This window comes from Talpa europaea, assembly GCF_964194135.1.
Source record: "Talpa europaea genome assembly, chromosome: 7".
Classification (NCBI taxonomy): domain Eukaryota; kingdom Metazoa; phylum Chordata; class Mammalia; order Eulipotyphla; family Talpidae; genus Talpa; species Talpa europaea.
Genome location: NC_140074.1, coordinates 117,395,525 through 117,421,456, shown reverse-complemented (window position 1 = coordinate 117,421,456; position 25,932 = coordinate 117,395,525). Strand labels below are relative to the sequence as shown.

Genomic DNA, 25,932 nt, shown 5'->3' with positions numbered 1-25,932 from the left:
CAGCCCCAGTCACCATCACCCCGGGAACCCCCACACTACAGAGCACTGCGTTGCCAGTGGTTTTTGGATATTGCATTTTCACAGACCATCTGTGTCTCCTGCTTCTGGTGATGGAAATGCAAGCTACAGTTGTCCAATTGTAGGCTAATGTAAGTGTTCTGCGTACTTTATGGGTAGGCGAGGCTAAGCTGTTAAGTTTGGTGGGTTGGGTGCTATGAATGCATTTTCCACTCAACGTTATTTTCAGCTTACAGTGGGGTTATCAGGACACGACCCCATCGTAAGTCAAGGAGCATTTGTACCAGGCCAGGACACAAATATATTTCTGGGGGTTGTGGTTTAAAAAAAAAAAAAGAAAGAAAGAAAGAAAAACAACCCAAAGCCACAGCTTTAAGGCGTGGAGGTGTCGTTAGCCTCGTTTTACAGAGGACACAAGCGCGGAGCTTCAGTACCCTTCCTCTCTAAGTGGGCTGCGGAAGTTCCCTACGCAGCCTGGTCAGAAGCCAGAGTGGATTCCTTCTCACGAATGCCGGGCAGGCTTCCCAAGTTATGTCTCCAGGAAAGATCAGGGAGAGACAGCTAAGCCTCCCCGGGTAGGCCTGCCAAGGGCTTTGCTCACAGTACCTCTTTCAAGGAGGTGAGTGGCAGAGACCAATTCTGTCCACCGGAGACGCTGTTAGAATGCACATCTCAGGCGTGCCCAGGCAACCCCAGCCGGGTTGGTCCCGGGGAATCTACTTTTGGGAGCTGCGGTGATTCTGATGCCCACCTCAGGGGACCATCCCCTAGAGATGGGTGGGGGTGGCTGCAATAATGAGGTGAGCGTCAACCGGGCTTTTGAGCCGAGGCGGTGGAATTGGAATCCCCTCTCCGACTCCCGTTATTTTGCAGGACTGGACGCAGGCCAATTCCGCGCTGCATAAAATGCATGAGGGATCGATCCCTTCCCTCTCGCGAAGTGATGGAGAGTGAGGGACTAAATAAAAGGCTGGTGGCTTTTCACTGTCCAGGCAAAGGTTGAGAGGCCCAAGATCGGGAGGCCACAGCCACACCAGGGCGACCCCGGATTGAGCGCAATGTATATGCTATTTATAGGGCATTTCTCCGCCTCGCCCTAAGGACTTTTGATTGGCTTTAGGGCAGATCTATCACTCATCTTCTGGGTTAGAGGTGGGTGGAAGGTCAACCACCACCAATACCAAACTACTCCTCAGCTAAGCCCCGCCCCACCCAGCTTCCTGTTGCTGTCCATCAACCAGTTAGTGGGCGGAACCCTGCCGCCCGCCAGTTGGCTGAGGAACATGTCGTTCATATTTCCATGGGCTTTCGGTTGGTGCCCTCTACCGTCCATCAGTGACATTTCACAGGCTTATTGGCCAAACCTACGTCGCTCTAGATGCCTCTCTCTGATTGGTTAGAAGTGCTGTCGGTCCCCAATGTACCGAACTCTTATTGGGGAACGCTGCCGTCGCTCGGGCGGTGGCGGGCTCCGGGATTGGCGGGTACTAGGCGGGCGGTGTCAGGCTCTCGGTGGCGGCGGAGGCGGCGGAGGCCAGGGAGGAAGATGTCGTAATGAGCGGTGGGTCCCGGCCGCTGCCGGCGGGGTCTTCCCGGCCCCCAAGGGTCGGGAAGACGGGCAGAGGCCGCAGGGAGGGGGAGCCGGGACCGGGGGTTCCCCCCTGGGGCCGGGCCTGGCGCCGGGGCCCGTCTCCGGGAGGGGCGGGGGAGGGAGGATTCCCGCCCGGAGGAGGAGCGGGGCTGGCCAGCCGGGCGGAGGCACCCGGAAGGGGGCGTTCGACTCCCCGCCCCCTCGGAGCCCTTTGGGCGGGAGGGCGGCGCTTCCGGGGGCTGGCGAGAGGCGCGGGCACCCCGGGTGGGCCGGGTACCCCCTCCGCCAGGTCCCCACCCACCCAAGTGCTGCCCGGCCCGTGGACATTACCTGGGTTGGCTCCAGGCCGGAGGCTGACGCCCCTCGTGCTCGCTTAACGTTTGGGGGGCCCTCCTGCGATTCAGGGCTCTCCCAAGCGCAGAGGGGCAAGGGAATGCTTGAAACTCAGATGGCACCAGCCACATGGGCACTGCTGGGCAGAAGCCAGCCTGGTTACCGATGTGTCCCGGTCGAGAGATGGTGTCTGGACAGGAGGGCACGCCCCGGGCAGATTGGCCTCGCCTTTGGCTGCAGAGTGGGCTAAAGCGCGCTTTTAATGTTTTCCCTTGGATCCGCCAGCCTCCGTAGATTTCTGCAGACTCGTGGCTGACTTGTGAGACTTTAAAACTTGTTGACAGAGATCCCAGCCTGTTACCTGACCGTCCTGTGGAAGGGAGTGCTGAATCCCAAAGGCCGGGCGCAGACAGTACTAAGGAATGACAGAAGAAATAAAACAAAATGGATACATACTTTCTTCCTCCATCCCCACTGTTGACTTCTGGTTCTCAGCCTCCTACCCTTACTACTTGGCTTATGATCGCAGTGGCTTTCTAGTTTTATTTCAGAAGGAACTGTGTCTTGTCCTCTGGGCGATTGAGAAACCTATTCTCACTGCATTCTTCGATTTTGATTCCAACATACTGTCATTCCAACATACAGTTAGTTGTTTCTTAATTAAGTTGATCCAGAATGAATCAGTGTGGCTTTTCTCAGTAGACATTCTCCTGAAGTTTGTTTCTCCTGAGGTTACTTCTTGCTCATTTATTTGTTGTTTCCTGGAGAAAGGGAGGGGCCGGTTGCTCTATTTTTCAGCAGTGAATTGGCTCATGGTCCCCCATTACACCAATTTCATCGCAGATGGAAGGGTGGTGGCTATTTGAAGGTACACTGGTATGCAGTGTCTAAAACCTGCATGCTGTGCCCCCAGCAGGCATTAAACATCACAGGGGAAGGCTAAGTGTTGAGTTGATATTTTGGGTGATGAGCTTTTTAGGACTATGAAGTTTTAGGGTGTTGGCCAGCTCAGACAGGCTGTGAAGAGAATGATGGTGGAGTCCATAGCACAGGAGCAATTCTGATTATAACACAAAGAGACCTGTTGTCTGCAGTCATGACTAGTACTGCAGTGTCTTGTTTTGGTTTAAATTCTTGTGTGCAATGAAGGGGACGAATCTGTCAGACAACCTACCAATTGGGCTGATGTCAGTGTTCCAGTGGCTTCTAACAGGCATTAGTACCTTTTGGATTCAAATTGGCTGAGGCAATTGGTAAATTAGAAAGCAACAAGAGGCAAAAAAAAAAAAAAAAAAAAAGCTGGTCTGATGTAATTATGAACCCCCTGAGCTAGATTGCTAAAGACACAGTCTCACTGCCAAGAAGACCCACGTAGATTTCATCCATAATCAGGTCTTCACCTGACTACAGTAGGAAAAACTGACTCTCAGAGGAAGGGTTTGCCATCACTGTTGATAGCACCTAGACTGGCTTGCTTTTTTCTCTCAGATTCTATTAAAGTTTGGACCTCTGGAGGCCTGTCAGACGAGAGAAGAAGCTGTAAGATTTTGGTAAATGTATGGGTAAAGGAGCCTCATGGCATAACAGTTAATGGGTAGTTCATTTTAGCATCTTGACCTGGAACGTATTAGTTCTTCCACTGGTTAATAGCCTTTTGGAGAAGTTGCGTGGCCCCTTGTAGCCTGAACAGTCCTTTGCAGAGGTGTGTGATAATTTCCCAGCCTACTTTCAGCAAGTATTGCCCTGCCAGGGCCCCTGTGAAAACGTATGAAGCTTGTTGCAGCCAACCAATAGAACCTAGTATCGTCTTGGGGCCAGAAAGTGTTTAGATCTGGCTCACCCCTTTCCTATGATGGAATTGTTCTAAAGTGTATTTCACCCCTTCTGTTCTCTATATACACAAAACGGAAACCTCACTCTCAGAGACTGAAAAATTTAGGAATTATTTTGGAGGGGGTGAGAGACTCAGAGAAACACTGCCTCAAAGGGTGTGTAGTGTGTTAGAATGTTTAGAGATGTGGTGAGGTGAACACCTTGAGCTTTAACAATTACATACATGGGCCATTCTGGAACCTTGTAGACTGCAGATTTGGAGTCAAATCTATTTGGAGACTTTGATACTTTCTTTTGAGTTTACTGGGTGGTAAGCCTGGAGTATCTTTGGGCGGCTTAACTGGATTTGTGAACTTCCCAGCAAGCTCTAAGCCAGGTGCATTTGGCCTACATGCTGGACAGAACCAATACAAGCTGGGCTGAGAAATGGCTATCATCATGGACTGCACTTGTTGGTGTTTTGCTTTGCTTTTGTTTTGGATACATGTGCAGTTCCTGTGTGACTGCTAGACCTGTTGTAGGAGGGAAAAGAAGCTCTTCCTCTCTATTTCTTCCTTCATCAAGACAGCATTTTGATCTTCATATTTCTAAAATATAGTTAAAAGTCTATGTGTCTAAGAAGCTCTTCCTTTTGCTTATCAGATCTTTTCCTTTTTTTTTTTTTTTTTGATGAACCACGCTCTTCTAGGAGACCTCGAGGTGGGAGAGGTCTGTCTTTTCCTAAATTATTTATTGGTACTGGGTGGAGGGGGGAACAAAGGAGGTAAAGACCTGGGCTGTTACTAACGCAAGGGCATTGTCTGCCTAAGTAGGAGGGTTCAGAGATTTCTGAGGAGATGCACGCTCCCAGGCGGTACTGGAGGATTTGTTCCAGTTGACAGGATTCCGAGAAGCAAAACTGATTTTTCTACTGCCTCATGGGATACCGAAGTGTGTCTGGGAGCAAGCTCAGTTCAGCACTAGCAGCTTGGGGGAAGCCACATATTCTACTACATGTTAAGGAAGTGCTCTTTCTGTATGCTCTGAGGCTACCACTGGCACCCGCACAGGGATTACTGTGCTCTCATTAGGGTGGGCTTCTGGGCTGGTGTGCTGGACTCAGGAGCCAGGGAGAAAGAAAGGGCTAAATGCTCTGTTTGGACACTTCTCAGTTTCCCACCAGTAAGCAGCTCCCAGCAATATTAAGCTGCCAAGGCTATTTGAAAGTACATGCTCGCAGGCCCAGCTGTTTGAATCTTTCCTTTGGACATCTTACTCCCTTAGCTCCAACTTATTTGGACATCAGAATTGCATGCTTGCCTAGCCAGAAGCCCATCACATGCCACGCAGAGGTTTAGCTTGGAGGACCATTGCTTTTTATTCTAACGGCTCTGAGATACCAGTTCGCCCCTACTGCGTGATTTTGGCCTTACGTGGCTTCTTTCATCTCAGCCAGAGTTGAAAGTGGCTCTCAAACAAGCAGGTTTGGCCTGCACATTTCCCAATGTCCTTTTTCTAGAGCTTCCTCTTGGGGGTGTTTGTTACCTGATCCTGTGGGACTTGGTGGAATCACAAAGCAGCCTCTGGGTAGTGTGAATAGGGAATAAGAGATTGCCAGCAGGGTCGGGTAATTGGAAGTGGAATATTTCTGCTCCAGGTCAATGTCTAATTGGAAGTCTTTTCAGATTAGCCTAAAAACAGACTGAAACATTTCCCAGCCTTCAGAAAAGTAAATGTTAAGCCAACCCTCCTTCTCAAGGGAAATGAAGTCACTACTCATTTCAGAAGCCTGTCCTAGCCCAGGATGACTGGGAGGTGACTCACAATGCGTGTACTGACGCAGAGAAAGCATGTGTTTGTACATAATGATTCTTTTCGGGGGAATCATTATCTGGGTTCCCTTTTTTCTTCTCTTTTTCTCAAAGACAGAATTCTGAGGCTCAGTATTCTTTGCACCATTTCCTGGGACTCCTTCTGTTAGAGTGAAGAGTTCTGTCCATCTCCTGCTGCCCCGTATTTCTATTCGCTGCTTCTGACTCCCTTCTGGTATGATGCAGTGTGACTAGCTGGGCAGGATGCAGACTAGCATATGATGGTCATGACTTAAGAGGAATTCAGAGTGGAAAAGACAGGAGGTATTCATATAGCAGTTACTCTCATCTTAAATCCCTCAGAAATACATGTTAACCGAAAGAAACATTGACCGGTGGCTCCTGGCATGGCGATGATGCCTGTGCTTTGAGACAGTCATCCAGGAGCAGGACTGGACTGTGCTGGCCCTGCACAGGCGCTGGCCCCATGAGGTGACGTGGGGTTGAGACTTCTGTCTGGGAGTGGGCCTGTTGATCTGACCTGGTAGGCCCTGAGATTCCAGCCTCAGGCCAGGATATGCACATCTTCAGGTTTTCTCCTTTGGTTCTTAAACTCCATCTAGGCTGTCCTGCTCCATAACCTCCTGAAGTCATTCAGTCAACAAGTACACATTAAGCACCTACTAGGTGCCAGTAGGTATTTCAGTGGGTAAGACAGAGAGAAGTCCTTGCTTCTGCGTGGGGGACAAAAAATAAGTAATAGATATTTATTGTATGATGGGAAATGCTGAGGAGAAAAATCAAATACGGGATAGGAAAATTGTGTGTGTGTGTGTGTGGGGGGGGAACTGCAATTCACAGAGTGTGAAGAAAATCACCTGCCTATAAGAAAATCACCAGCTGCTCCCCTCAGCAGTGTATTCAGTAGATCCACCTGTTCTGCTCCCCACTCTGTCTGGTGAATCCTCTCACCCCCTGCACCTCTGGCCTGCACCCTAGTTCTTATGTGCATAAATAAATAAATCTTAAAAGAAAATGTGACAGTTGGGTAAAACCCTGAAGTGGGGGGAGGAATGGAACAGTGCTTGAAGTTTGAAGGTGTGCAGGGCAGGAACTGAAGCAAAGAGAACAGCAAGTGCACAGGCCCCAGGGAAGCCTAAGCCTGGCATGTTCAAGAATAGCGGGAGGCCAGCATGACTGAAGCAAGGAGTGGGGAGAACAACAGGGATAGGTCGCATAGGGCCTTATGTGGCAAGGTGGGGACTTTGGTTCCTACTGTTGGGGGCTTTGAGCAGTGGAGTAGAACATGATACAAGTTTGATAAGTATCACTCTGGGAATGAGTTGAGAATAGACAAGGTCAGAAGCCCACCTGAGAGGCTGGGCATAGTTATACAGGCAAGAGATGGTGGCACTTGAGCCTGGGTGGTAACAAGGTGATGGTGAGGCTGGAGTGTGTCATGGTGAGTTGTGGATGCCCGGTGAAGAAAGCATTTCAAGGAGGAAGAGAAATCAACTCTCACATCAACACAAATGAGGTCTAAGAATTAACTGTTAAAGTAGCAGTGCAGAGGCAGTTTTTGTGGTGTGGATGGGAGGAGCAGGGTCAAGAAAGATTGACAGGAGAGACATTAGGGACGACAAGTTTAGGTGACTCTTGTAAGGAGTTTTGCTTGAAAAAAGAGAATTAATGCATCTGAGCTGATGCAGGGAATGTTAACTTCTTGATAAAATTGTGGACACATATAAGGGTCCTAGCTGAGGCTGAGGTCAAAGCTGGGAGTAGGGAAGACAGGACAGCTCAGGCGGCTAGAGGGAGACAGAATCTCTCTTTTTTTTTTTAAAGATTTATTTATTTATTCATACAAGCACTGGGTACAGTCAGAAGCATGGGAGGGTGAGAGAATTCACCAGAGCCAGAGCTGGGAGCAGAGCAGGCAGACAAAGTACACTGCTGAGGGCAGCAGAGGGCGGGGCAGGAGAGGTCTGCGCGCCATGTGGGACCCTCCCCAGCGGCCAGGGATTGAACCGGGGCTGTAGAGGCTGAGGGCAGCCTCGCAGCCCAGTGCTTAACCGCTGCACCACCAGGGAGACCCTAGAATCTCCTTGACTCACCACTCACTGTCCTCTTTTGGCCTGTGGCATTAGTGAGCCACTGCCCAGAGGCTCTCATTTCATGAAAGTCAATGAAATTTGGCTTACTGTTCTTGACACTTATATGGCTCTTATGAACCATAGAGATCTGCATGTCAGAAATGTTCAGTGCAGTTTGGATTCTTTAACAAGTGGGGCTGTTGGCTGCAACCCCCCCCTCCCCCAGCTAAACAGATTCTCAGTCCATTTGTTACCTCCCTTTGAGGTCCAACTTTGTTCTCTAAAACCAGCCATGGCTGGCTTTTCCTGTACCAGCTCTGAATTCCTCCAGGCTAGGCAACTGGGAAAGACTGGGCTGGGAAACTGTTTTGCTGGCGTCAGGCCCAGCTGAGCTGACCAAAATAGCCAGCATAGGCACTGTTTGCGAGGAGTAAAATTCCTCCAGGGGGAATACCATAGCAGGCAGCTAAGATAGCCATGGCCAGGGAGGCAGAACCCCTGGCAGAAAAGAGCCCAATACCCCAAGGCCTGGCTGTGGAGTTTAAGCCAAGTTCTCTCCTACAGGGAAAGAGCTTCCTAAAGCCTATCTAAAGTTGTGGCCTTCTGTCTCGTTCCTTGAGTCCCAAGAGTGTGTTCTCAAGTGAAAGACCAGTGCTGTGGCCCCTAGTCCGGTGACCATGCTCCCCAGTCAGCCCATGGAAAGACACTGTGACAGACGCACTCCCTGCCCTATGGTGGGAGAAAGTGCCACCATGGGTGCCAGGGAGCCAGTCCACTGGCAGAGTGGTGCACTTGCCCCAGACTTGGGGGCAAAGAGAGGGAAGAGGTCAGGAAAGGTTTTCATGAGTAAGTGAGTTATAAATGAGCTCTTGATGAAGGACTGTAGTTGGCCAGACAAATGGAAGACAGACTCCAAGTGAGGCAGGGTGTGTTCTAATTCTAGAAATGGAAAAAACCAACAGGAGAGTTAGAAGGGGAGGGGCAAGAAGGGAGCAGATTGTTTTGGCCTTTATCACCTTATCAGAAGATCCTCAGGGGAGTGGTAGGATGGGCCTTGCTTTTCAAAGAGTCCTTATCTCGATTGTGGAGGCTGGAGAAGAGGAAGCCCCAGAGGTGGGGGTGCCATTTTGGAGCTCTGGGCACATTTGAAGGTGATAAATGCTAGAACCTGGGCATAAGGTCTGGAGAGCTAAAAGTAGACTGGCGAGAGGTTTACATTTAGGAGGTAGAATCATGACATTGACTGGTGAGGATGAGGCTTAAGTCTCCTTGTGTTTGACAGTGCCAGAAGAGAGGCTGGTTTAATCAGGGGTACTCATTATTTTAGCCCACAGGCACTGACGGCAGGCACTGTGCTGACCTCTGGGCTGGGGTAAACCTCAGCAGTGAAGACAGACCTAGTCCATACTGGGGAGGTCCTAAGAATCTGGGAGAGAGCCATTGAGCCATGATTAGTTAGTGGGTGGTGAGTTACTGGAGGAGCTAACCTTATCTCCAGCCTGCTGGAAGGTCTCTCTAAGGAGGTGACATAGCTGAATCTCAAAAAAATGTGCTGGTTAAAAGCCAGACTGAGACCTTAAGGGTGAGTGAGCACTAGCTAGTAAAGAAAGAAGAAAGCAGGCAGGCAGAGGGCTGCGGCAGAGATGAAGCCTTCTCCAGGAGATGGCAGAGGGCCCTGGTGACAGGATGAGAAAGCTGGGGAAAGAATGGGCAGAGGTAATAGCTAGGTGTTGGAAGTTCATGGCCAGCCCAAGTGAAGGCCCACAGAGGGCTGGGGGTACTGTTCTGACATCAGAGGAGAGACCTGGCCACACCGGGGTGGGAGTTGGGGTACCTAAAGCCATGCGAGTGGGCTCAGTCACCCACAGAATGGCTATTGGGTAGAAGGACGGCTGCCGAGGAGCATCAGTGTCTAAGAGGTGGCAAAGGAAGAGGAGCGCATAAGGGAAGAGGTGGCCAGAGAGGCAGGAGGAAGCCCAGCGGGATTTTAAGGAGTGGGGACTGGCCCAGGGCTCAAGAACTGCGGACAGAGGCCTGTTGGATGCAGGATAGAGGAGGAAGTCCTTGTTGACTAAGGCAAGAGCAGTGTTAGCAGACAGCTGGGGTGAGAGACCCAATGCCACAGCTTGGAAAAGGGACCAGAAAAGTGCTGGGAGCTTTCCCACCAAGTCTGGCCTTGCTGAAGCTGGAGGGGCAGAGGCAGAGATGAGACTGGGGGACGGGCAGCGGGTCTGAGAGTCACACTGGCTTCCTTGTGGGGAAAGGAAAGTCCGTGGTGGCCCATCAGGCATTGGGAACCCCCCCCCCCCCACGCCTGGCTAATTGAAGCTTTGTTTGGTACCCTTGAAGTTTGCCTTAGGGCTCAACAGAGCTATTATTGGTTGAATTGCTGGAAAACTTTCCCACTTCATGGGCCTAGGGACTGTGGGGAAAGTTTTAGTCAATCTAAATGAGTAAAAGTCGGAATGGTAGAATTCTGAAAGAAAAACTGCTTTTGCTTTCAAGAACATGCAACAAGTCCACTGACCGATGTTGCCAAATGTAGGTTTCAGTGACCGGATGTAAATTGCCATTAAAGCAAATAGTATGATTAAAATGGTGGAAGTGGTATAAAACAATTACGTAACTATGCCTGCGTCCCTTTGCTGTCTTCATACACCGTTTAGCTGCACTTTGCATAGTATGAAGGAAATTAAGCATAATTTATGTCCAAATTACACGTTTTAAATATAAGGTTCCAAATTAATGAGGTTCCAAAGTCCCTTTGATCATAGTCTCCCAGTTACGTATCTACGATACTTCTGAACCACTTTTCATTTCCAAACACCAATTGAAAATGCATCTCTTTTCCCTTTCATGGTTAATCCCTGATACAGTTCTGCAGTGGCAGGGAAAATGGTCTCTGTCTTGGTTGCCCAGGTCTGCGGCCCAGGGCCCATGAAGCCCTGAGCCATGATACTAGAAGAGATGCAAACAATGGCTTGATATCTGGAGGAGTACTTCAGGAGCCAGCTGGGGAGGAAAATGAAACCAAACAAATGCTGCAGCTTAGAACACCAGCAGCCTGTAGCTTGCTTCTGTAGATTTTGCTTTAACTTCCTAAATGAAGAATCGCTCAGGCGTTCCAAACAGCTTGCGTCAAGGGTAAGAAAGACTGCAGAGGGAGATGGAGAAATGAGCCTGGGAGATGTGATGAAGCACTAGGCTAGCTTTCATTTCCTTTGCTCTCTGTTGTATTCTGTTGTGCTGCTGTTTCGCAACAGAGATGTCTGAGGCAGAGTCACTCACCAATTTTAGCTGAGGGGACCTGAGCCAGGGGAGCCTCCTGGGGAGAGCCCCTGCCTTCCTTTCCCAGCTCTGCCAGCAACAAACTCGTCTTGTGCTTGTTTTATGAAAAACTTAAAAGATCTTTTATTTTATTTTTTCTTTAAAGATTTATTTTATTTATACAAGAGCCGGGGTACAGGCCAGATGCATGGGAGGGTGAGAGGATTCACTAGAGACAGATTGGGGAACAGAACAGGCAGACTGACAACACACTGCTGAGGGGAGCAGTGGGCGAGGCAGGAGAGGTCTGCTCGCTGTGTGGGTTGTTCCGAGGCCAGCGGGGATCGAACCAGCACTTCAGAGGCTGTGGACAGCTTCACAGCGCTGCACTCAACCGCCTGCACCATCAGGGAGGCCCTTAAAAGATCTTTTAATCCAACTTTCCTTTCCATCCAGAGATACACATCCTGCCTCTGGCTAAATGATTCCGAGATGGGAGAATAGTCAAAAGGCAAACATGCCATCTTTTGAAAGTTCTCCCTCATATTAAACTGAAAGCTGTCTTGAACTTTCCTACCCAAGATTCTACCCTTTGAAATACCCAGGCAGATACGCTCCTCTGGCATCCTGATCACAACCGTTGCTACTCTTTGGACAAGCTCCAGTTGAAAATCCCCCTTTCAGAATGTCCAGAGGGTGCCAGATGTGGCCCAAGTGTGCAGAGCACACTAGAACTATTCTTTTTCTGCTATGATTGAATTTTGGAAATGCACTCGATTGCAGTAGCTTTTTTGGCAACCACATCTAGAGTCTGTTGCCTCCCCTTTAGCTCTGAGTTGAAACCACTGGCACTTTTAACATGAGAACAAACGTTCAGTCCGTCTTCCTGTCCTGCTTGCCTGTGATTCTTTTTTCTTTTTAACCCAAGTTATTTCAAGTTCAAAGTGGGTAATCATTTGCCTACCCACTATGTGCTTGATGCTTTTCTTATCAATTCCCAAAGCCTCCCAGAGTCCCGTGAGGACACAGGACCTCTGTCCTTGGTTTTGTGAGTCCCCAAGTTTTACTCCCCTTCAGGATCTTAGCATGGTTTCCCAACCTTGGTAGGCAGTGGATGTGACTCTAGAGCCATGGTATTTTCCAGACTCTGGGGCACCACACCAATTTAGTGAGTCACAGCCAGCATGTTAAAAAATTAAACAGAATAAAAAAATAACTAAATTTCATCACATGTAGTAAGCGCAAATTCTGTTCAAGAAGCTGACTGCATGAGCACAGCACAGGGAAGTGTATGTGGGCGTGCGCAAGCACTGCGACTTGACTTGACTTAAATTGTTTTTATAACTGGCTCATGGACTGAGTATGAACACCATGGCTCTAAAGTCAAAATGTTTTTGAATAGACTGAGATTGTTTTCATTATTGTTACAACTTGATCATGTTCACATATATATCTGTGTAATCAACTCATTGATCTAGCGCATGTAAAATTAAATAGCTACCAAAAGTCAGTAAAATTGAAATCATCATCATCATCATCATCATCATGGGAGGGCGACATTTGACTGAACGCAAATTGCTGCCATCAGCGCAGGCACAGCACGGACTTGGCACCCTGGCACCCGGCTGTGTGCCATCCACACTCCCACCCTGCCGAGCTAGAGCCGAGCAACAGCCGAGCAACGGTTCCTCCCACGGTTCTGAGGAGCCACAACCCTCACTTTGCAAAAATGGGCTGTGAATTCAACGGCGGAAATAAGTTGTTGTAACTAGCCCACGTGGCTGGAGTGGTGACACTTGCACCAACACTGTTGTAAATACACACACACACAGGCTCTACAAGGTGCAGCTGTTAGTTAAGCAACAGTCACCTGATGATCTGTATTACATGTTCATTTTTAAACATTTTATTTCATTTTAACCATCATACAAAAGAGGATTTTATTTTGGAAAACTGATTCCTGATTTATGTCAAGTTTTACTTTTCAGAAATAAAACCACAATACAACAAAATCTCACTCAGTCTTAAAGGCTGCCATGCTAAGCAGGCGATGTTTTATTCTTTGGGGAAGCTCCTTTACACTCTTAGGTACCAGGGCTCTGCCTTTTGGTGTGATTTCAGCCACCACGTCATCAACAGTAATTAATGTCTTTCTAGTCCTTTTTCCTTAATTACCACTTTATACTGGGCCTTCAGTTGATCCTTCCAGCCATACTCAACTAATTTAGCTCTTAGCAACTCTTTGAGGATTTTTCTAGTTTTTGTCAACTTTTGGTTAATTGCAGTTCTCATCTATGCCTCTTTGTTCCTCTTACAAAAAACACCATCACCACAGGCGAGGGCCAGTGATGAAATGACCCTCGTGCTGATGACTGTTGCCTGCCTGCTCTTCAGCTGCCGAGACTTAGACCCAGTTCATGGTCATTTTAGAAAGATGATCATCACAATGAAAATACGTGCCTCCTGCAGGAAGCCTGTAGACCCCTGGTCCCGTGACACCCTGCCTGACCCGGCAGCAGCAAACTCCAAGAAGCATGGGTCTCAGCTCTTAGGTGGAAGCAGGCACGTTCAGCTTAGCCCCCATACTAGACTATCGTCCCATCTGCCATTTTTCCCTTCCTTGTTCATAAAAACATTGTTAAGTTTCAGGCAGCTGCCTCTCTTCGTAGACCTGCCCCAAGCCCTTACAGAAGCTCTTGTCTGGCTTGACTTGTGTTTTGCAGCCCTGTGCTTAACTCCTGTGGTTGCTGCTGGCTTCCCTCAGTAACTGCAGTGCTGCTCAGTCATTTGTTCGAGGATTTTGCCAAGGACCAGTGTCTAATATTTAAAGGTCTCACTCTATGGTTTTGTCCAGAGCTTTGTTTGTAAGTGTGCCTGCAGTCTCTCCCGCTCCGGAGGGCCGATTGTGTGGCCTCAGCGCCTGGGAACCTTGGAGAGATTGTTGCGCCCATCACCTGTCCCAGCTTTCAGTTCCCCCTTTTCCTCCCATTTAAGAATCATTCTCCAAAGAACAGTTTCAGTGGGTCTGCTTTTCCCTGTCTTTTGGCGCCAGATGCCCATTACAGGCTCAGTGCCAGAACCCCTCTGCTGTTTCCGTTCTCTGAAGTAACACTTTAGTGACACTGTCCACCCTGAAATCTCCTTAAAGGTATAGGAAACAAGGCAGACTCTGCCTAGTGTTCTTGTCCTTTTTTGATTTGTGAACTAAAGGGGCATGTAGATTCATTTCCCTCCAGGTTCTCACGATTTCTTATTTTGTATTTCTCTTAGCTCAGGTGTAAGCTCAGAACAGAGTCCCTACAATACTTTTCCATTTTTTATTAAAAAAAAAAAAAAAACACAACAACACGATGGAGTATATTCACTTCGGAAAAATAAGAAAATACAGGAAAAAAAATTCTTTAAGTCCAGCAAAATGTTCTCACCAAGAGATGATGGCTTTTTAACATTAGCATTTTTTAGACATCTAAACAAAAATAGAATTTATGGTATTTTCATGCTTCTCATTCTATTTAGTTACTAGCCTTCCTAGTCTTGGTGATTTACAAGACCATATCTGTCATCTTATGTGAAAGTGTCATTTCACGTAAAGCAGGAACCCACACGCCGTAGGCCAGCACCTGGGCTGCTGTGCCTTTGTGGTGAGGCCCAGAATAAACTACCCAAGATCTTTCCTTGGAGCAGGTGTGTCCTCGTCAGGGTTCCTGGCCCAGCGGTTGCTTCTCTCCGGACACGCTCTGGCTCGGGACAGTTGGTGGTGCCCAGCAGAGAAGGTGGTACAGCTGAGTTACTGAAACTGGTCTTGGCACCTTGGTGTTAGCCTAGGCTTTATGATGACAGAATCTGAGAAGAGGAGAAGGCCATCTACTGAAAAAGATGTGGAGTTGCTAACTTTTGAGTAGGAAGGGTGAGGAAATATTATTAATCTCTCTTGGAGAAGCAGCAGCAAATAGAGGCAAAAAGAAAATCTGAGGCAGGTGGATTCCCTTCAGGCATCTCATGCCTTACGCCATCTCCTTTCTTCCCACAGATCCACAGACCAGCATGGCTGCCACTGCCGCTGTCAGTCCCAGTGACTACTTGCAGCCCGCTGCCTCCACCACCCAGGCAAGTGGGCAGTGGGCTCTGAGGGTTGAGGGCTGCATCAGCCTGGAAGGACTCACTGAAGTTGATGCTACACCACAAGTCACAACTGATCTCTTGGTTCTCTATAAATACCCTGGGTTCTGAGGTCCGGATGGTTCAGTTACCCACTTTTTCTGAACTAAAACTGTGGCCACTTACCTGTGGTGTCCAGTTGGGTCGGGGGAAAAGGAGGATTAAACTCAAGGTCCCTACCTCCAGACCCCACTGAACATGTAAGGAAAAAGGGCTGCATCCCCATACCCAAGGGAATTTTTCCTTGTTACCTCAGAAGAGCAGTCCTCCCTAATTGATGAAGTCACGTCTCGTGCACTAGAAAACACTTTTCCAAGTGTCAGTTTCTCCTGCTGCCTCTCTGTTACTCTTTCTGTCCCTTCCTGTCTTTCTACAGTTGAGGAATTAGGGATCCCTTAGTACCAGGGAAGGGCTAACAGAATTCCATCTATGGCCTGGTAGTTCTGGGTCCCCAATAGAAGCAAGACCAGTGGAAAGTAAGTGGTCAGCTTATTAGTTCACTCTGCCATGGGTGCTGGGAGCTCCCTTCCTGAGAAAGACCTTTCCCCCCCTTTCTCACTTACTCAGTGGAGCCACTGTGGAGGGGGGCATGGTGGCACCCTGCCTGCCATAGGTGGGGAAGAGCCTGCCAAGACAGGAATCATAAAGGGCAGAGGGGAGGCAGGACAGCAGGCCCTCATGTTTCATTGCTGTTTCCGTTTGGTGTTTGCAGGACTCCCAGCCATCTCCCTTAGCCCTGCTTGCCGCAACATGTAGCAAAATTGGCCCTCCAGCTGTTGAAGCTGCTGTGACGCCTCCTGCTCCCCCACAGCCCACACCACGGAAACTGGTCCCCATCAAACCAGCCCCTCTTCCTCTCAGTCCCGGCAAGAATAGCTTTGGAATCTTGTCCTCCAAAGGAAACATACTTCAGATTCAGGGGTCACAATTGAGCACGTCCTATCCTGGGGGGCAGCTGGTATTTGCCATCCAGAATCCCACCATGATCAACAAAGGGACCCGATCAAATGCCAACATCCAGTACCAAGCAGTTCCTCAGATTCAGGCGAGTGGTTCCCAAACCATCCAGGTACAGCCCAATCTCACCAATCAGATCCAGATCATCCCCGGCACCAACCAGGCCATCATCACCCCCTCACCATCCAGTCACAAGCCTGTCCCCATCAAGCCAGCCCCCGTGCAGAAGTCAAGTACTACCACCACCCCCGTGCAGAGCGGGGCCAACGTGGTGAAGCTGACAGGTGGGGGAGGCAACGTGACACTCACTCTGCCTGTCAACAACCTCATGAACACCAGCGACACCGGGGCCCCCACTCAGCTCCTCACGGAGAGCCCCCCTACCCCACTGTCTAAGACTAACAAGAAAGCCAGGAAGAAGAGTCTTCCTGCCTCCCAGCCCCCGGTGGCCGTGGCTGAGCAGGTGGAGACAGTGCTGATTGAGACCACCGCAGACAACATCATCCAGGCAGGGAACAACCTGCTCATCGTTCAGAGCCCCGGCGGGGGCCAGCCGGCTGTGGTCCAGCAGGTCCAGGTGGTGCCTCCCAAGGCTGAACAGCAGCAGGTGGTACAGATCCCTCAGCAGGCCCTGCGGGTGGTGCAGGCCGCATCTGCCACCCTCCCCACGGTTCCCCAGAAGCCCTCCCAGAACTTTCAGATCCAGACGGCTGAGCCAACGCCTACTCAGGTACCAAACACCCCATCTATACCCACCTCCCTCTCCTCCTCAGCTCTGAATGGCTGACACACTATTCCCCCTCGGTGTGCTTTCTGAGGTGATGCTGCTGCGTCTCCTGATTTGATCTGAGTGTCAGGAGTCGGTGTCCTTTAGGGTGGGCAGTAAGTGGCAATTCTACCTGACAAACAGACTCCAGCTCACAGGACCATGTACAGCTTATCGCTAGAATCAGATGAAACATACCTACATACCTGTATTTTGGTCCACGTTTTCTTTATGGGAGTCTTTTAGGGGGTGGGTAGGGGGCAGATACATACTTTTTAAATAAGGGTTATTTTTTTATTTTAGAATTGCATGCTCAGAATGGTAGCAAGAGGGAAAAAATCCAATCAGAACCATAGAATTTGATGTAAAGGAAGAACATTAGTGAGAAAAATTCAGTCATGGTTAATGACAAGGGAAAAAAATAGAAGCAACATCCTAGCTGGGTAGCAGGGAAATTTAGGTTGGATCCAATCTGGGATGTAGACCCATCAGGAATGTTCTGGCATTTATCAAGGTGCTCTAATAGTCTGGAACCTCTCTGGCTTTATGGAGCAGGTTTTCATCTTTGTGTGTGCCCACTAATGCCAGAGATTATGTCCAGGTTGCAAAGGGAGAACCAGGAACCGAGGGAAGTGATAAAGTCATTGAAGAATGGAGAATCTAGTCACAGCGAGGGACAGTAGGAAGCAGGACAGTCTCCTGGTGTGAATTTGAGCTGTTGACAAGGAAGTCAGGCCAGAGGAAATTTGAGGCCTGCCTTAAAACGCCTCCTCCCTTCTGGCATATTATGGCTTGCCAAGTGATGTCCTATAAATTGTTTACTTACTACAATACCTATGAGGTTCAGAGCCCCTGTGAGGTTGTGTCTTCAGACCTACCTTAAAGGTGAGGAGCTGAAGTGATACCGCTCAGGTGCACACATCCCCAGAGTGCCTCCCCTCCCTTCCCTAAGATTCTGTGTCTTAAGAATGATGGAGGCAGAGCTTCAGCAGCTCCCCTAAGGAAACAATCACATATGCAGGGTTCCCCATTATTCTGAGGTGCTATCTGTTACACAACTGTGTATCAAGGGATTAAGCATCTATTTTTTAAATATATTCTGTACCAGAAATTGTCGATTTACAGATCAATGTGGCCTTTCCACCCACCTGTTTTTGTAAATAAAGTTTAATGGGAATATAGGCATGCCTGTTCGTGCTGCATTTGCACTGCAAGGCAGATCTCATGGTCACAAAAGCTAAAAATATTTACTGCCTGCCCATTACAGAGACAGTTTGTTTGATCCCTGCTCTATATTATGAACAAAAGATGTTCTCGTAACAGAAACTTAAGACATACAGAAAATAGCAATCATTTGCAAAAGGCGCACACCAGAAAACTGGGCATGAGAGTCCTGTGTTCATTAAGGGTTCATGATCTTTATTTGTTTTGTTTTTTTTTCCAGATCGAAGCAGGCTTTATTTGATGAATGCCTGTGTTTGTTTGATTTTTATTTTATTTTATTTATTTTTTATTTTTTTTATAGAGGCATGTTTTCTTTGTTTGTTTGTTTGTTTGTTTGTTTATACATGCACTGGGTACAGTCAGAAGCGCGGGAGGGTGAGAGAATTCACCAGAGCCAGAGCGGGGAGCAGAGCAGGCAGAAGGACCAAAGTACACTGCTGAGGGGAGCAGCGGGCGGCAGGAGAGGTCTGCGCGCCATGCGGGACCCTCCTCCGGTGGCCGGGAAGCAGCCGGGGATCGAACCGGCGCCGCAGAGGCCGCGGGCAGCTTTGCAACCCAGCGCTCAACCGCTGCGCCACCGGGGAGGCCCTATTTGTTTAATTTTTAACTGAGAAATAGTCCTAAGTAATTCAGGAATTAAAATTAAACACCCCCTGCCCCCCCCCCCAAATAAATCACAACAGGATTTTTTTTTAAAACAAGAAACTTTTTCCCATGAGTTATTTCAGCATCTGTTGCCACTAGGGTTCCGGCCCCACACCCCCGACTTGATTTTTTTTTTAAGATTTATTTTTTTATGCATACAAATAAATAAGCTGGGGTACAGGCCAGAGATGCAGGGGGTTGAGAGGATTCACCAGAGACAGAGTGGGGAACAGAACAGGCAGATGGACTGAAATACACTGCTGGGGAGCAGCGGGTGAGACAGCCTCGCCATGTGGGTTTCTCCCTGGCCGGCTGGGGATCAAACTTGTGCTGCAGAGGCTGCGGATTGCATCGTAGTGCGGTGCTTAACCCCTTGCGCCACTAGGGAGGCCCTGCCTTGCTTCTTGAATGCTTTATAGAAGGTGTACAAATGATAATCCTACTTTGCCAGGGTGCATGTGTCAAAACTGAGAAACTGAAATTGGTACATTACTGTTAACCAAACTCCAGACTTGATTTGGATGTCAGGGGCTTTTCCATTACTGTCTTCTTTCTGTTCCCAGATCCAAGCCAGACACCACATTGCACCCCGTGGACCCCTCTGGTCAGATAGCCTCTTAGTCTTGTTTACTATGGCCTCAACAGTCTTGAGCTGCATTGTAGGGTGAGAGGTCGAAGGGTCCTGAAGTCAGTCCCCCTGTGGATACCAAGGGATGACTGTAGTTAAATTTGCGGGAGAGTCGGAATTGTGTGTGGGTTTTCTACTGCCTAAATTGTCCTAACCCCTCTGTTGTTCAGGGGTTGACTAGATAAAGTTTTCAAGGTTCATGCGCCTGGTAGCTGAGTCAGTACTGTGTTCTTATATTTCCCAGCTCTTCAGTCAAACATTTCTCCTAGGAGTCCTAGTTCCTAGGGGATGAGAGAGCAGTCTTTTACTCTCATCTCCATTTGTTTCTTTTTATCATATGGAATCACACATTCCTGTTTTATTCAGTGGGCTATCGTCTGTTAGTGTTACATTTTGATGCTCAAATTATCCATATTTGACCAGTGGGCGCCTGTGACCCTTCACATGTCACCACATTCTTTAAGCACTCGCTTACTTTTGGGTTCTCAACAGATGTTCCAGGTGCTTCTTGTATAGTCCCTCCTCCCATTCCAGCTACTCCTCCAAGGAGCCTGAGTTCCTTTTGTGGTGCATGGGATTTAGAAACTAAGACCTGGGTGCAAGGTGAGCTCATCACTACCAGAGTGTTACTGCTCCCAGCCCTTCTCAGTGGACTCAGCTGAGCACTCATATAGGTGTATACAGTATAGACAGACAGGCCTGGGCACCACACATGCACGTGTATCTACCCGCCCACCCAGAGTTTCCTCTTATTACCATCCAGTATTCTCCATATTCCATAACTCCCTTCTCTTACAGGGAGGAACCCAGTTCCTATTACCCTTAATATATTCCAGTCTCAGTGTTATCAAGCTATCTCCAGCCACTGCAGCATGAGTTCGATACCCAGCCAGGGAGCTACCCACATGGCACAGCAGACCTCTCCTGTCTCACCCGCTGCTGCTCCCCTCAGCAGAGTAATTAAGTAGATCAGCCTGTTTTGTTCCCCACTCTGTCTCTGGTGAATCCTCTCACCCCCTGCATCTCTGATCTATACCCCAGTTCTTGTATGCATATATAAATCTTAAAAAAAAAAATTCCAGGCCTACCTGGTGGTGCAGGTGGTTGAGTACCACACTATGAAGCTGTCTGCAGCCTCTGCAGCGTGGGTTTGATCCCGGCTGGCTGGCTGGCAAGAATCCCACATAGCGCAGCAGACCTCTCCTGTCTCACCCTCTGCTCCCCTCGGCAGTGTCTTCGTCTGTCTGTCTGTTCTGTTCCCCATTCTGTCTCTAGTGAATCCTCTCACCCTCCTGCGCATCTGGCCTGTACCCCAGCACTTGTATAAATAAAAAATAAATCTTTAAAAAAAAATTCCACTCTGGATCAGCCCCCAGTCATAACTAACCAGTCTTCCACAGCATTTCAGCTCTCCCGTGTGGACACCTACTGGTGCTCCACATCCACACCTTGCTGCTGCGGCCATGCCCCACAAGTGCCCTCCTCTTCCCACGAAGGCTTTAACATGCCTGTTTTTCAGGCTTTTGGTCCATGCTTGCAAATACCCCCCAGGAAGCCTGCACCCTTCACACTCCCACTGCTAACTTAAGTGTGAGCTCAGCCTGTTTCCTTGCTGTCGCACCACTGATGAGCACTGTGTTTATTTTTCCGTCTCAGCCAGTCTAAAGCTGTTTTCTCTTCATTTGGGCCTCAAAGTGGTTTCATTTGTTCGATGGTCATTCACAATACAGCTTTTTTTTTTTGTTTGTTTTTTTATTAGAGGCATGTTTTTATTTATTTATTTGTTTGTTTGTTTGTTTTGTTTATACAAGCACTGGGTACAGTCAGAAGCGCGGGAGGGCGAGAGAAATCACCAGAGCCAGAGCGGGGAGCAGAGCAGGCAGAAGGACCGAAGTACACTGCTGAGGGGAGCAGCGGGCGGCAGGAGAGGTCTGCACGCCATGTGGGACCCTCCTCCGGTGGCCGGGGAGCAGCCGGGGATCGAACCGGCGTCACAGAGGCTGCGGGCAGCTTCGCAACCCAGCGCTCAACCGCTGCGCCACCGGGGAGGCCCCACAGTACAGCTTTGATCATCATTTAGTTTCCCTCTGATTCTCCAGTTTTGAGATTTGGCATTTGCATTTTTCCACGCTAAGTAAATTAAATGTTTGGTTTCAAATCAGTCGGCATTTGCCGGCTCAACACACAGATGCCACCAGCCCTTCCTTGAAGGTGTGTAAATGATTTGGGCTGGCTGGAAAGACTTAGGCTGGCGAAGAGATACTTGCAGTTCTCATGTGGGGGGGGTGACACTGCACTGCAAGGTGCAGGGAGCTGCCTCTCTCCTGGGTCACTGACTGTCTCTCTGTCCTCCTAGGTCTATATCCGTACGCCTTCCGGTGAGGTGCAGACAGTCCTTGTTCAGGACAATTCTCCAGGAACAGCTGTAACCACCTCTACCACCACTTGTAGCAACCCCGCGTCCCGTGCTCCCCATCTGAGCGGGACCGGCAAAAAGCACTCTGCTGCGATTCTCCGGAAAGAGCGTCCCCTGCCAAAGATTGCCCCCGCTGGGAGCATCATCAGCCTGAACGCAGCCCAGCTGGCAGCAGCGGCGCAGGCCATGCAGACTATCAACATCAACGGCGTCCAGGTTCAGGGTGTACCAGTCACCATCACCAACACCGGAGGTAAGGGAAGGCCCCCGGGCCAGGGCGTGGCCAATGCCTGTGCCGGTGCCCACCCCCACACCATCCATGGACCACTCCCGGCTTCCCAGTAATAACTGGGAGGATACTCCCATTACCTGGTTGCTTCCAACCTAAAAGCACGTCCACTTGGCCCTTACAGTTGTCCTGTGAGATACTGATAGTTTCAGACGTGTGTTGGCCCCTCTTGATAGCCAGAGATCTTTAAATATGGTGGAGAAATAGAAAATCGTATTCAGGAAAACTCTAATGTACAAGTGCAAATTAGCTTGGTACAAGCGGAGATATATGTTCAAGGGAAGCTCCTGATAGAGGAGCTTAAAGGAAGGCTTCTAGAGGGAGACAGTCCCAAGTTCAGGTTGGAAGGAAAGGAGGGGTGGCTTTTGCTGCATTTTTCATAGCAGGCTTGCAAATAATCAAAGGAAGCATGCCGCTACCAAGCTGACAAGGTTCTGTGCATTCATGGCTGGGTGGGGTACTTTTCTAGATAGTGGGAGCTCCCTGAATTGCCCCTCTTTACTCTTTTTTTTTTTTTTTTTAGAATTATTATTATTATTATTATTATTTTTTATAGAGGCATGCTTTATTTATTTGTTTGCTGGTTTGTTTGTTTGTTTTGTTTATACATGCACTGGGTACAGTCAGAAGCGCGGGAGGGTGAGAGAATTCACCAGAGCCAGAGCGGGGAGCAGAGCAGGCAGAAGGACCGAAGTACACTGCTGAGGGGAGCAGCGGGCGGCAGGAGAGGTCTGCACGCCATGTGGGACCCTCCTCTGGTGGCCGGGGAGCAGCCGGGGATTGAACCGGCGCCGCAGAGGCCGCGCGCAGCTTCGCAACCCAGCGCTCAACCGCTGCGCCACCGGGGAGGCCCTGCCCCTCTTTACTCTTAATGAATTTAAGGCACTTTGTGCATTTGGCTTACTAGCAGGGAGGAATCCACCTCCGGGGCACCGGTGTTAGGTCACAACACTCCCCTGCTTTGAATGGCTTTACTCAAGTCCTAGAAGACTTAAATTTTTCCAGAGTCCATAGAACTGTTTTCTCACTCTTATTAACAAGAATGTCTGGAGACTTTCCTGAAAGCAGAGCTGGTATCTCTCAAGGGTGAAAGGCTGGAGGAGATTCCAGAAGAAACACTCCAAGACAGCCCAAGCCAAGACCCTTCCCAACTTAAATCACATGGGCGACATCTGAATGCAGATTCTGCCAGTGTAGACAGGACCTGTGCTGGGCCTTGACTCTAAAGCCGACGGTCTGGGTTCAGTCTAGGTCCTACCCTGTATGAGTTGTGTGACTTCAGTGGGTTCCTCAGCTGCTTCCCCGACTGCAAGAGGAGGGTAACAGCACCTGTTTCCTCCAGTTATGACGATTAAGTGTGTCAGTACATTGAAGGTCTCGAACATGGCATCTGGCACATAATAGGCTCTCTGAAATAGTAGTGGCCATAATTCTCATCCTCGTGTGCAGAAGAGGAGGCTGCAGGCTCCCTACTCGCCCCTCGGGCTGCCTTGCCCTGAACCTCACCTCCTCCTCCCTGCAGGCCAGCAGCAGCTGACGGTGCAGAATGTTTCTGGGAACAACCTGACCATCAGTGGGCTCAGCCCCACCCAGATCCAGCTGCAGATGGAGCAGGCCCTGGCTGGAGAGGCCCAGCCTGGGGAGAAGCGGCGCCGCATGGCCTGCACTTGTCCCAACTGCAAGGATGGGGACAAAAGGTAATTTAAGGGGGTGCCACCCACCAGCCCGGCTTGTGCCCTGTGCCTGGGATGTCTGCTCAGGGCTGAGAGCCCGCACAGACCACAAAGGGACATGGTAGCGGTGCCCTGCCACCACCCGGACCCCCACCTTTCCTGTGCTCTCAGACCTGATCATCTCTACCCTGTCCTGCCCCCATCTCTACCTCTTCCTCTCTCCCCTTCCATCCCTCAACCCAACACTCAGGTCTGGAGAGCAGGGGAAGAAGAAGCATGTGTGCCATATCCCTGACTGTGGCAAGACTTTCCGGAAGACATCCCTGCTGCGGGCCCACGTGCGCCTACACACCGGCGAGCGGCCCTTTGTCTGCAACTGGTTCTTCTGTGGGAAGAGGTTCACGCGGAGCGACGAACTCCAGAGGCACGCACGCACCCATACAGGTCTGCTCCCTTCCCTGGCAGCAAACTCCAGCCACCCCCACTCCCTGACCCTGCCAAGGAATGGCCACATTGAGCTGGAGAGCCAGCCTCTACTTAGGGGGCCTGGGACCACCCAGGAAACTCTTCAAGCCATTCTTTTACCCAAGTGTTTCCCAAAGTGGTGTCATTTGCATTACACAGCCCTGAGAACTGCCATCTTATTATACTGCAGACTTATTATTACTGCTGAACTGATTTAATCCTCACAGCAACTCTGAGGTGCTTTGGTTCTGCCAATTATAACGCAGGCCTGGACAGGTGGCCAGGTCACACAGCTAGTGATGAGTGGAACTGAGTTCAAACCCTGGCCCTTGGCTTCTAAGTCCACTGTGCCGTTCCTAACTATCACTTACCTAATGATTTTCCTTTAGTTGTTTCACTAATTTTACTTATTTATGCCCAATCACATTTTTTTTAAAGATTTATTTATTTATGCATACAAGAGCTGGGGTACAGGCCGGAGGTGTGTGTGGGGAGGTGAGAGGATTCACCAGAGACAGAGTGGGGAACAGAACAGGCAGATTGATTGAAATACACTGCTGAGGGGAGCAGCAGGCGAGACAGGAGAGGTCTGCTGCGCCATATGGGTTGCTCCCTGGTGGGCCAGGGATTGAACTAGTGCTGCAGAGGCTGCAGATTGCTTCGTAGTGCTGTGCTTAACCCCTTGCACCACCAGGGAGACCTCAATCACTTTCATTTTTGACATCACACATTTTATGTTTTAATGCACTGACAAGTAAATATAAAACTATAAACATGAAAATGTTTACCCAGCTAGCACCTAAAATTTTCTTGGGCCAAGGTACTGTGGGCCACATACTGTGAGAACTGCTGCTGTTGCGAATGCCCCCAGGGACCCGTCTTGGGACTGAGATGGGGATACATGACCCAGAGCTCCAGCTCCTGGCCAGCATAGCTGGCAGGTCATGCCCACCTGTCTAGGCTGAGGAGCAGATACACAGAGTAGCAGTTGCCCTCACCTGGGTGGGCCTGGCTGGACTCTACTCATGTGGGTAGGCCAGAGTGGGTGGGCTTTCCCTGTGAGGGGAAAGCAAGGAACCAAGTTAGAGGGACAAAGGTCAGGGGAATGCAGGCAGCAGCCCTACTCGAGAGAGTTCTGGGTGCAGGAGCACAGGTACTTGGGCGAGGGACAAGGGTCTCAACAAAGCAAACAGGAGCGTGACGGACGTCGAGTGGGTAGTGAGTTGAGAACTGACCAAGGGTTCAGGTCACTCCCATGGGGAGTCGAGGTGTAAGCCGGAGGCAGGAAGAATGTGATAACAGGGCAACGGCAGCTGCAGAGGGTGCCTCTCACCCCTCATGTGCGCTTCTCCCTGTCAGGCTGCAACAGTGTCTGTCTGTGGACTTTATGAGTGACAGGTGTCTCCTCTTCCCAGGGGACAAGCGCTTCGAGTGTGCCCAGTGTCAGAAGCGCTTCATGAGGAGTGACCACCTCACCAAGCATTACAAGACTCACTTGGTCACGAAGAACTTGTAAGGCCAACTGAGGCGGGAGGCCAGAAGTTACACTCTCCTGTCCATGTCCTGCCTGGGCCCCTGGCTGAAAGGAGGCCTACATCCGCCGGGGGCCCTTCCTCAGCCCCTCCTTCCTCTTCTGCAACTATCCCCATGGGAAGGGGCTCTGCTGCCCCTCACTTGCCCCCTTCTGGCTCCACCCTGGCCCTTCCCTCTCACCATGCGCTCCCGGCCTGCCCAGACCATGGACACTGGCCGTGCCCAATGAGACGTTCTAAATCAGGACGAGTGG

The 25,932-nt window shown here is 49.7% G+C and overlaps 1 protein-coding gene across 2 annotated transcripts; it reads left to right on the top strand.

Annotated features, from left to right (window-relative positions):
* Positions 1-1,334: 1,334 nt before the first annotated feature.
* On the top strand, positions 1,335-25,662 carry SP2 (Sp2 transcription factor; the record flags this gene model as incomplete). Of its 2 annotated transcripts, none has more annotated exons than XM_084238873.1 (7): positions 1,335-1,413; positions 14,956-15,032; positions 15,796-16,770; positions 21,660-21,972; positions 23,531-23,705; positions 23,932-24,125; positions 25,562-25,662. In XM_084238873.1, the coding sequence occupies exons 2-7, from the start codon at positions 14,970-14,972 to the stop codon at positions 25,660-25,662; spliced, it is 1,821 nt and encodes a 606-aa protein (XP_084094999.1). In that variant the 5' UTR covers positions 1,335-1,413; positions 14,956-14,969. The 2 variants fall into 2 exon arrangements, with proteins under 2 accessions (XP_084094999.1, XP_084094998.1); XM_084238872.1 differs by lacking the exon at positions 1,335-1,413 and adding an exon at positions 1,468-1,579.
* Between the last annotated feature and the right edge of the window lie 270 nt (positions 25,663-25,932).